Source organism: Pyrus communis, chromosome 6, assembly GCF_963583255.1.
Source record: "Pyrus communis chromosome 6, drPyrComm1.1, whole genome shotgun sequence".
Classification (NCBI taxonomy): domain Eukaryota; kingdom Viridiplantae; phylum Streptophyta; class Magnoliopsida; order Rosales; family Rosaceae; genus Pyrus; species Pyrus communis.
This window is the reverse complement of record NC_084808.1, coordinates 11,301,686-11,313,376: the sequence shown is the minus strand read 5'-3', so window position 1 is coordinate 11,313,376 and position 11,691 is coordinate 11,301,686. Positions and strand designations below refer to the sequence as shown.

At 40.4% G+C, this 11,691-nt stretch overlaps 1 protein-coding gene across 1 annotated transcript; it reads right to left on the bottom strand.

The window, feature by feature from the left end:
- Window positions 1-229: 229 nt before the first annotated feature.
- On the bottom strand, window positions 230-10,903 carry LOC137736031 (uncharacterized). Its single transcript, XM_068475375.1, has 14 exons — window positions 10,772-10,903; window positions 6,849-6,856; window positions 5,606-5,828; window positions 5,114-5,512; window positions 4,724-5,023; window positions 4,537-4,626; window positions 3,846-4,049; window positions 3,652-3,777; window positions 3,475-3,543; window positions 2,944-3,018; window positions 2,343-2,895; window positions 1,540-1,601; window positions 1,301-1,435; window positions 230-313 (listed from the first exon to the last, which is right to left on the bottom strand). Exons 1-14 carry the CDS (start codon window positions 10,901-10,903, stop codon window positions 230-232), a joined length of 2,460 nt encoding a protein of 819 aa, XP_068331476.1.
- Window positions 10,904-11,691: the final 788 nt, after the last annotated feature.

The following is an 11,691-nucleotide window of genomic DNA, read 5'->3' as shown; positions in this document are numbered from 1 at the left end:
TCGGGATAGGATTCACCTATATGCGAAACAACTATAAAAACGTTAATTTTAAAGCACATAACCAAACTTAAGAAATAACTTCTCATACAATGCTCAACCTCAGGAACATCCTCATATTTTTAAAACAATTTGTCACCGTCGCACGCGCCCCCACACGCCGGCCACGTGTAGGCACGTGCCTGGCACGCTTACGGCGTCAGTTAACGCCGTCAGGAATATTCCATTAACTTTAACGGGTTCCGTCAACGGCGTTAGGAATATTCCGTCCAAACTGACGGAATATTCCGTCGTCTTCTCCGGCGAGGCTCCGGCGCTGTCGTCGATGCCAGAAAATCAGGAAAAATTCAAATCGTGATCTCTTCGTTTTTTAACCAAATTTCACAAAATTGGTACCAAATTGAAGTTTACAACGAGAGGAACAAGATCATACCACTTTTAAGTGCTAAAATCCATGAAATCTTGCTGGGAAAATACCCCCAACTCCAGCCAACCTCGAAACTCGTGATCCCGATGTCCAAAACCTTCAAACGAACCACCCCAAGCCTCCCAAGGACTTCACCAAGCTTCCTTCAAGCTTGAAATTCCCAAAAACATAAGAATTTACGTGTGCATGAACAGTACCAAAAATCGGGTATCCCGAGTTCGACGTGAAAATGAAGGTATTCTTACCTGAAATGGGTATGGTTAGACTCCAATGGACCTCACGAGCATGGATATGCACTTTGTTTCTTCGATCTGTGAAGATTTGGGTGGTTTTGGAGTGTGTCCGTACACATGGGTATGAAAATGGGAAGGGAAATGGCATGGGATGGGTGCAGGGCTAGGGGAAAAAGTGAAGGGAAGGTGTGGGGGAAAATGTGTGGTACAAAACCAGCCACACCAACTCAAATAATCACACAACGAAAAAAAATAACACTAAGGGCAAAATCGTCTTTTCACGCGTACGTTTTAAAATTTTCAGAACGGATTGTCGTAACCTACCCACCTTATTAGAATTTCGTTCCGAAATTCAAAACAACCATACAACAAACCCCTAGTGATCAAAAAACAACCGAGGATACAAATCCCTCATCCGATCTTCTGTTTCCCACGTAGCTTCCTCCACAGAATGATTTCTCCACAAAACTTTCACTAAGTTCACTGTCTTGTTCCTCGGAACATTTTCCTTCCAATCTAGTATCGTCATTGGTTCCTCATCATAAATCAAATCTGGATTAATTTCCAAGGGTTGAGGAGGTATCACATGAGACGGATCAGCAACATAATGTCGAAGCATGGACACGTGAAAAACGTTATGTACTCTAGCTAACTCCGGAGGCAACTCCAGCCTGTAAGCTACCTCACCAACTCGCTCAGTAACCATGTAAGGTCCAATGTACCTGGGACTCAACTTACCTTTCTTTCCAAACTGTACAACACCTCTCCATGGTGAAAGCTTCAGAAATACCCAATCGCCAACCTCATACACTCTATCAGTAGCATGCTGATCTGCTAAACTCTTCTGCTTTCCTGGGCTGCCTTTAGGTTAGACTTAATTACCTGAATATTTTGAGTAGTCTCCTTAACAATCTCCGGACCCACTAAGACTCTTTCCCTGACCTCTGACCAACACAACGGTGTGCGACAAGATCTGCCATACAATGCCTCAAATGGTGCCATGCCGATACTCGAATGAAGGCTGTTGTTGTAGGAAAATTCCATTAAATCCAACCGCTTGTGCCAAGCATCACCAAACTGTAGCATCGAAGCTCGCAACATATCCTCCAAAGTCTGAATGGTTCTCTCTGACTGTCCGTCCGTCTGAGGATGATACGCCGTACTATAAAGTAGTCTCGTACCCAAAGCTTCCTGAAACGCCACCTAAAACTTAGATGTAAATCGCGGATCACGATCTAAGACAATACTCACAGGGACACCATGGTATTTCACAATCTTCGAGATAAACAACTCCGCTAATCGGCCCAAAGAATACTTCTCCCTCACTGGAATAAAATGTGCTGACTTAGTAAGCCGATCAACAATCACCTAAATGCCGTCAAAACCATTATTTGTACGCGGAAGCTTGTACACAAAATCCATAGTAATATTTTCCCATTTCCACTATGGAACAGGAAGCGACTGCAACAACCCAAACGGCTTCTTCCTTTCCGCCTTAACTTGCTGACAAACAGCACACCTATTCACATACTCAGCTATTTCCTTCTTCATACCCGGCCAATAATAAAACGGTCGAATGGTATGATACATTTTAGTAGCTTCTGGATGCATGGCATAAGCCGAGATATGTGCTTCATCGAGAATTGCTTTCTTTAAATCCAAACCATTAAGCACGAACATCCTACCTTCCTGCATCAACATGCCATCCGAATCACGAACCCTGAGGTCTCTCCTCCTTCCCCGATCTCGAGCTTGGATCAATTCTTGAGTTTCCCTATCAGCTACCTGAGCTTCAAGCACCCGATCAACTAAAATTGGCCTAACTAGAAAATTAGCAAGTAAAGCCACATCTCGATCTTCTGCCTCCAACCTCACTCCCGTAGAACGTAAGTGTGCTAGAAGAGGAATACGACTAGCGTACAACGCATTGATACGGCCCTGAGACTTCCTGCTAAGTGCGTCAGCCACTACATTTGCACGGCCAGGGTGATAATCAATCATGTAGTCATAATCACTTAGCAACTTCATCCATCTCCGCTGACGAAGATTAAGATCTTTTTGCGTAAGGAGATACTGAAGACTCTTATGATCTATAAAGATCTTACATTTCTCTCCATAAAGGTAGTGTCTCCATAACTTCAACGCAAAAATGAGAGCTGCTAACTCCAAATCATGGGTAGGGTAATTCAACTCATGAGGTTTCAACTGTCGCGAAGCGTAAGCAATCACCCTACCATGCTACATTAACACACATCCCAGACCATTCAAGGAAGCATCACTATAAACCTCGAAATCACCACTATCGTCCGGGAGTGCCAAACCAGGTGCGTGAGTGAGACAATACTTCAACTGCTGAAAAATCTGCTCACACATATCATCCCACTCAAATTTAACGTCTTTCCTCGTTAACCTCGTCAATGGTAAAGGAATCACAGAAAAATCCTTAACAAACCGTCGATAATACCCTGCTAAACCGAGGAAACTCCTCACCTCAGTGACGGTTCGCGGTTGCTCCCATTTCTCCACAGCTGCAACCTTCTGAGGATCCACCAAAATACCCTAAGCTGAAATGATGTGCCCCAAAAACGTGACTTGGTCTAACCAAAGCTGGCACTTGCTAAACTTAACTTACAATTGGTGTTCCCTTAACATTTTCAACACCAAGGTAAGATGTCGAACATGCTCCGTTTTCGTTTTAGAATACACCAGAATGTCATCGATGAAAACAATAACAAACCTATCCAAATATGGCTGGAACACTCGGTTCATCAAATCCATAAAAGCAGCTGGTGCATTCGTCAACCCAAACGGCATAACCAGAAACTCGTAATGACCATAACGAGTCCTGAACGCCGTTTTAGGAACGTCATCCCTACTAATCTTCAGCTGATAATATCCAGACCTCAAGTCAATCTTGGAGAATACACAAGCACCTCGAAGCTGATCAAACAAATCATCAATACGCGGCAACGGATAACGGTTTTTAATCATCACCTGATTCAATTGCCTGTAGTCAATACATAGCCTCAAAGTTTCGCCTTTCTTCCTCACAAACAAAATTGGGGCTCCCCAAGGTGAAGTACTAGGTTGAATAAAACCCTTATCCACTAATTCCTGCAACTGAACTTTCAATTCCCTTAACTCAGCGGGAGCCATACGATAAGGAGTCAAGGAAATAGGATTAGTACCTGGAAGCAACTCCATGTCTCGGTCTGGTGGTAAACCAGGTAAATCCTCAGGAAAACATCGAGAAAATGTCTGACTACCCTCACATTCTCTACTCTACTAGGAGCAACCTCATCCAACACCATATGAGCTAAGTACCCCTGGCAACCTTTAGACAACAACCTTTTCGCTCGCAAGGCCGAAATAACGCCATGTCTCACCCCACTCTGCTCGCCCACAAAAGTAACCACAGGTAGTCCAGGACGATGGAACGTAACTATTTTCCATTGGCATGATTGAAATGCAACCAATCCGTGCCTAGAATCACATCAAAGTCAACAATATCTAACGGGATAAGATCAGCTGGCATAACAACAACCTCCACTAACACTGGACATCCTGGGTACTCACGATCTATAATACATCTCTCCCCTCTAGGCATAGCAAACTCTAAATCATACCCTAGAGGTGTGGGGCGAGGTTGCGTCACTTGAGCAAATGTATGAGAAATCACAGAATGTGTAGCGCCACAATCAATTAATACTCTAGCAAAATAACCAAGGATATTTAACGTACCTATGATCAAATCTAGGTTGTTCTGAGCATCCTGCAGAGAAATATTATAAATACGCCCCTGGGTCTGCTGTCGTCCACCTCGACCTCTACTCGTCTAGCCACCACGACTCTGAGTGCCACGCCCCTGACTTGGCTGACCAGACTGCCTCGAAGACCCCGCACTACTCGTAGCAATCTCCCCCTGCTGAATCTGTCATCCCTGAAACCACTGAGGCCCACCTGCTGGAACTGGAGGATACGACGTATAGCCGCCAGAATACGGAGGATAACCGCTCTGGGAATATGGGTCCTGGGGATACTGATACTGTCCTGGGGCTTAAGGAACAGCATCGCCCTGATAGTAGTAGGCACCACCTCGACTTGTCTGCCCATAACTACCCGGACCCTTAATCTGCTGAATCGGTACAAGTGGTGGCAAGAAAGTCTGCTGCGGCTTCTGCTGCTGACTCTGGGGACAATTTACAGCCTGATGTCTGATCTGCCCACAAGTCAAGCAACCACTGCTACCACGCCTACACTCACCAAAATGTCGATTATTGCACCTGCGGCAAACTGGGGCCCTACCTCTACCAGCATCACCCTGTCTCTGGCCTCTAGCACCACCAGCAAACCTACCTCCACGTCCCTGACCAGTGGCGCTAAAACCCTCGCTAGAAGAGCTAGAACTAGTGCCACCCCTCTTGAAGTTCTATGTCCTACGAGGTCCGAGCGACGCCTGACCTTTACCCTTATCATCTTTCCTCTGATTACCATCTTTCTCTTCTTCCTCACTCTCACTCGGCATATTTTCTGAATCCTTAATTCTCAGCAGAATCTCATAAAACTCCTGGTAGGTATCACAGTGGGTAGTGGTCGCCATCGAACGCCATTTCTTCTTAGTGCCTAAACGGAAACGACGAAGCATCTTCGCTGGATTACCAGCAACATCTGGATGATAGCGAGACAAATCAGTGAACCTCCGGTAGTACTCATTCGTTGTCAACTTCCCTTGTCTCAACTCAGTGAATTCTTGCTTCTTTCGATCAATATACTCAGGAGGCATAAACCTTTTCCTGAACAACTCTCGGAAAACATCACAATCAGTCTTCTCAGCTGGAGTCAAACGACGAAGTTCCTGCTCCCACCAGGACGCAGACTCCTTATCCAAAAATCACGAGGTCGTCTCAACCCACTTTTCGACAGAGAGATTCCCCTGATTGTGCAAAACACAAAAAGTCTTCTCAATATGCTCTAACCATCGCTCCACACCCTCATGACCCTCGTTGCCTTCAAACTTATCCAACTTCAAATTATACATAGTCTCCAGAGGGGTCCTCTGGGGAGGGCGGATCGCCGACTGAATAGTTGTAGCAATAGCTTCCCCCAGCTGAGCAATATCGGGGATACTAGGCTTAGAAGAGCAACGTGGTTCCCGACGAGGCGGCATAATTCTGACAGAAGACACCAAAACCATTAGAATACTCACAAAAGCACAGGACTGCCAAACCTAGGCTCTGATACCAAACTGACACACCCCAATCGAGATCAGGGCATGTTGGCCGTCACGTGGGAGTGACGTAACCATGTGCACAGTGCAGAAGCTAATAAAATAATAATATAAATAGTACGAATAAATAAAAACTAGGCTTACATAAAGTAATAACAAACAAGTGCAAGCGTAAGTGCGACACTAAGTTCAGAGCATGAAAGCCTAATGCAGTCCAGGAGAAAACGACGCAACAAAAGTACACCTGAAGGTGGTCCTACACTGGTGGTGGTTTGTCAGATATGCCGGGGAAATCCTCAGGGAAGCCACCAAACGTGCTAGCCAACTAGAACCTAGAGGGGCGCAAAACAAAAGCGTGAGTGGGCAAAAACAAAGCTTTTCGAAAACCATTTAATAAATAAGTTCTAACCCCTCGCTGTAAAACCTGTATACTTCCTAGAAAAATAGAATATATATATATATATATATATATATATAAATCATGCTCAAGAATATGCTATGCTAAAACCTCAAAATAAAATGCAAGTGCTCAGTTAATATCACATCAATATCATATAATTTGTCAGCCGGAGTCACCTAACGTGACCTGTACGGCTGAATCTAGAGCTCAAATCTCTATCTCACTGACTAGACCTGCACACGAGTAGGAACCACCTAAAGTGGTCTGTACGACAGGCCTGGGTGTAACATATATATACGTTCAAGTGCTACGATCACATGAAGGTTGTGCGAATAATCACCGGTCACCTACGAGTCGAAACCACCTAGAGTGGTCTGTACGACAGGACTGTGCACCTAACTTGGATCCAAGCTGAGCGTGTGGTGTGGGAGGTGAACATCACGTGAAGGACTGTGCCCAACTCTGGGCGAGAGCACTAACACCGGGGGTGCAGGTTATGAGCTCTCTATGCATCTCAAATCACTACTGAAAGTAAACATAAATCACAACTCACCTGGCACTTACCTGTGCGTCTGCAGCACCAAAGATACATATATACAAACAATTAACAATGCATAAACATCGGCAAAAATATAGGCATGGCATATAACGAATAAACGTTCTAAATCAATTTCTGGGAAAAGTATAAGTATATAGGTATATACGGAAAACCAAAAGCCCACTCACTGGTAAGTGGAAGGGTCGTAACCCCCCTGCCTCGAGTCACCACGCTCGTCCTCGGGATAGGATTCACCTATATGCGAAACAACTATAAAAACGTTAATTTTAAAGCACATAACCAAACTTAAGAAATAACTTCTCATACAATGCTCAAATGGGGTGTATGAATACACCAACGTGATCTACTCAACCTCAGGAACATCCCCATATTTTTAAAATAATTTTTCACCGTCGCACGCGCCGGCACGTGCCTGGCATGCTGACGGCATTAGTTAACGCCGTCAGGAATATTCGGTTAACTTTAACAGGTTCCGTCAACGGCGTTAGGAATATTCCGTCCAAACTGACGGAATATTCCGTCATCTTCTCCAGCGAGGCTCCGGCACCGTCGCCGGTGCTAGAAAATCGGGAAAATTTCAAATCGTGATATCTTCTTCGTTTTTCAACCAAATTTCACAAAATTGGTACCAAATTGAAGCTTACAACGAGAGGAAAATACCCCCAACTCCGGCCAACCTCGAAACTCGTGATCCCGACGTCCAAAACCTTCAAACGAACCACCCCGAGCCTCCCAAGGACCTCACCAAGCTTCCTACAAGCTTGAAATTCCCAAAAACATAAGAATTTACGTGTGCATGAACAGTACCAAAAATCAGGTATCCCGAGTTCGACGTGAAAACGAAGGTATTCTTACCTGAAATGGGTATGGTTAGACTCCAATGGACCTCACGAGCATGGATATGCACTTTGTTTCTTCGATCTGTGAAGATTTGGGTGGTTTTGGAGTGTGTCCGTACACATGGGTATGAAAATGGGAAAGGAAATGGCACGGGATGGGTGCAGGGCTAGGGGAAAAAGTGAAGGGAAGGTGTGAGGGAAAATGTGTGGTGCAAAACCAGCCACACCAACTCAAACAATCACACAACGAAAAAAAAATAACACTAGGGGCAAAATCATCTTTTCACGCGTACGTTTTAAAATTTTCGGAACGGACTGTCACATATATTATCATGATTTTAGTATGCATTAATCATAACAGCAAGTTATGTGTAATCCTAAAACCTATCAATACGTTTCAAGCCAATATAGATGTATTTCAATTCGGAATAGGTACATTTCAAATTAGTAAGCATACATTTTAATTTCAATTCAAGAAGAAATTGTGTTGGTACATCTCAATGTTTAATTTCAAAGAACAATGGTACATTTCAATTCGATCATACTTGAATTTCTGGAGACGAAAAAAAAAAATGAGAAATAACCATTAATGACAATAGTAGCAGTAATTAAGAAAAAGTTACATACATTTTTGTATAAAGTTACAAATAATTCAGATATTTTAATATTCTTAAATATTAATATATTTATTATTATATTTCCATCAAATTAATCTTGACCCTCCCTAGATATAATTGAATCGTTAAATTGAGAAAAGGGATGAGATTCCATGAAAATTAGCAAAAAAATTAATCAATATTATTGAGTGTATTTTTGACATAGAAATTAATTAAAATAAATTTAAAATATACTTAAATAAAAAATATACTTTATGAACAAATTAATTAAAAATATATATTTTTTTAGTACAACAATATGTTTTACACTAAAGAGATGGAGGATTTCGGCTAGACTACAGAATGTGCAACCTAGTTTGGTATTGAATTCGCAATTCATAATATTCGAACCTAAAACCTCTTATTTAAAAATGAAGAAAAATATCACCAGACCATGATATTGAATGGTAATTAAAAATATACTTAGATTATAGAAATCTTATTTTGATTTTCTCTTCATATAATAATTACTAATCATTATAAATAATCTGATAACATAATAACGTTTAAAAATATTTAGCATCGCTCATTTTTTTTTATTATCTTCAGCTTAGAGTCGCACTCTTCTAGACAAAAATATTGACAATGCGCAATAATAGTCTCCCAGAATATTCAAATAATTAACTGACCACCTACTTCTCCAGGTTCCATACACACTTCCCGCTTTCAGCTTCCTCCGCAACATTGCGTGAGAATTGAGCATGCACCCGATACTTTTAGAATTTTTATATTCAACTACTTATATTATGATATTTAATATACTAGATTATATTTTCGACATATTAAAAAATCTCTTCACATCTAGATTTTACTAATTAGAACAAAATCTATATATTTTAGGCATGAAGAGTCATTTGAATGACATCAACTAGGCTTATGACAAAAAAATTATATTAATATCTGATGAAGTCACACCACAATCATAGAATTTAAATATTATAAATCCAGCTACATCTGTACGGAATTCAAAGGGTAATTAGTAATATTTTCACTCATGAGTGTGCTGCATGACGAGGGGTAACACACACACACCCATTATACAAGGAGGTAAGGAAGCAAATATCTTACCAACATTAGCTATGTTGTAAGGACGGCCAGAAAAATTAGCAATAATTTATACCCTAATGCGCCATTGGTGTAATTGTGTCACTAATAGAAGCACTTTTATGTGGGGAAAACCCAATCTTGATAGGAATAAATTGGTTATGGACTCGTTATTTATAAGATTCAAACTTAATGTTGGAGTTTGAGACCCTCTTGTCCCACATTGGTCAACAATATTTTTCACTAGCCTTTATATAGGCTTATTCCTTTTTCTTAGTAATTAGAACTTGGACTATTTGGAAATGGATTGAAAACTTGGGCCTTATGGTTGTGTGGATTAGGCTTGATGATTATATTATAATATTAATATTAATTAATATTAATTAATCTAATCAATTAGTTTTAATTTCGAATTAAGTTTTTAATTAAATTAAGTAAAAACGTTTTGATTAATAGACACAACTCTTTGGAAAGAGTTGTATCTTTTTGGAAAGAGTTGTATAGCTTCAGATACATCCAAAAGGTGTTTGAAGAGGTATGAAAGAGCCTATATAACTGGAGTCCTCATTTCCATCAATGATTATCTTTTCTTCTTCCTCCTTATCTTCCGTACAAACTTTCCAGAGAGTAAACTCACAAAGCAATTCGCTAGAGTTCTATAATCCAGTGCAGGTTGTAGAATTAGGTAGTTGTATCCTGGTCTAACAGACGTTGTAGAACCACAAGCACACGAGTGGGACGGAAATACTGTTCGAAGGACATATCGTTTGCGCTAGCCTCTACCTTCAATTCATTCAAGTTAGTATCATATTAATTTTTGTAATTATTGTGCTATTGTATTCTTATTGCAAGTGTATTTTAGTTTTGTACATCTGTTATTTTATTGTTTCTAAATTGTTCTCCAACACTTAAGACATCTCACTTATATATCAGTGAAGAGGAATATCATGAGACTGCAATACTAAGTAGCTGCTGTCTTTTTAATTCTCTCTTCCTATAAACTCTCTCCCAAAGAGTTTCAAGAACAACTATCCGATATCTTGTCTTAGGCCTTATTTCTATTTAGTCAATTAACATCTATGATCTATCGTAACAGAGATTATACTCATAAAACGGATGTAGGAACGAATTTCTCATTTTCGCGACAATTGGCATATTCCACTTTTCCTAAATCTTGATTTTTCCACCTTTTGATATTTATATAAGAGCACTCTGTTTTTTATAGAAGCGATTTACTTTTTGGGGGAGGATATCGAATCTAGGACCTTAATGGGGAGTTTGTTTGCCTGGTTAACTCTCATTGGACTAGACTAGAATAAAGGTCTAACCTTGTTTGTTACCTGCTGAGACTTACTTTAATGGCACTAACATTTACTCGTCTCGACTAACCATGGGATTAGCCAGTCTTAGCGAATCCCCTAAAAACCATAGGATTGCTAGTCCTGTTTCCAAAACTGCGTACAATGTCTGCATTGCAAGTCTACAAGCATGCTTCTGGGCAACTCTGTTTGCCCCACCCATGCCTAGATCTGAAACCCAACCCCACCCACAACCTAAATCTCAAAAACCAGCCACCAAAATTCGAGGAAGGAAAAAAAAAAAAAAAAAAAAAAGCAAGACAATAACAATAACAATCTCAATAGAAAAATTATTCCTTATTCTCGAAACTTCCCAGATAATTTTTTCTTTTTCCCAGAAAATTGTGGAGAAAAATGGATAGAGAAGGGGAGAGAGTAGCTTTGTGAACAAAAAGAGATGGAGAGATGGAGAGGGAGGAGAGATTAGCTTTGGGGATGATTTTGCAGAAAAAATGGTTTTGAAGTGTTTTGTAGAAAAAATGGATTTGAACTTTGATGCGTTTTGCGGGAAAAAAAGATGGGAGGAAGGGAAATAATGGCGATAGAACCAAAGAGGAAGAAAGTACCCTCTAGAGAGAGGTAGAAGAGTGTTCAGAATTTTAAGAAGCAAAAAAAAAAAAAAAAAAAAAGAAGGATGAATTCATAATAAAATATCATTAGATATATATTAAATATTATAATATTATAATAATTTATTAATTATTATGTTTTTTAATCCGACATTGCACCAAACGATTTACTAAGTTAGTATGCTTTAGTCTAATCTAAGCTAGTCCAACTTAATCCTTGAAGCTAGTCCAGTATGCGATAATCCGATGCAACAAACGCACAATGTAGAGGTAATTAATTACTCTTAAACATTTTAACAATAATTTTTTTACATAAAAAGACATTTTTTGTGTTAGTAGTACACTTAAGGTCGTGTATATCTTTTTGCCAACATTAAACGAC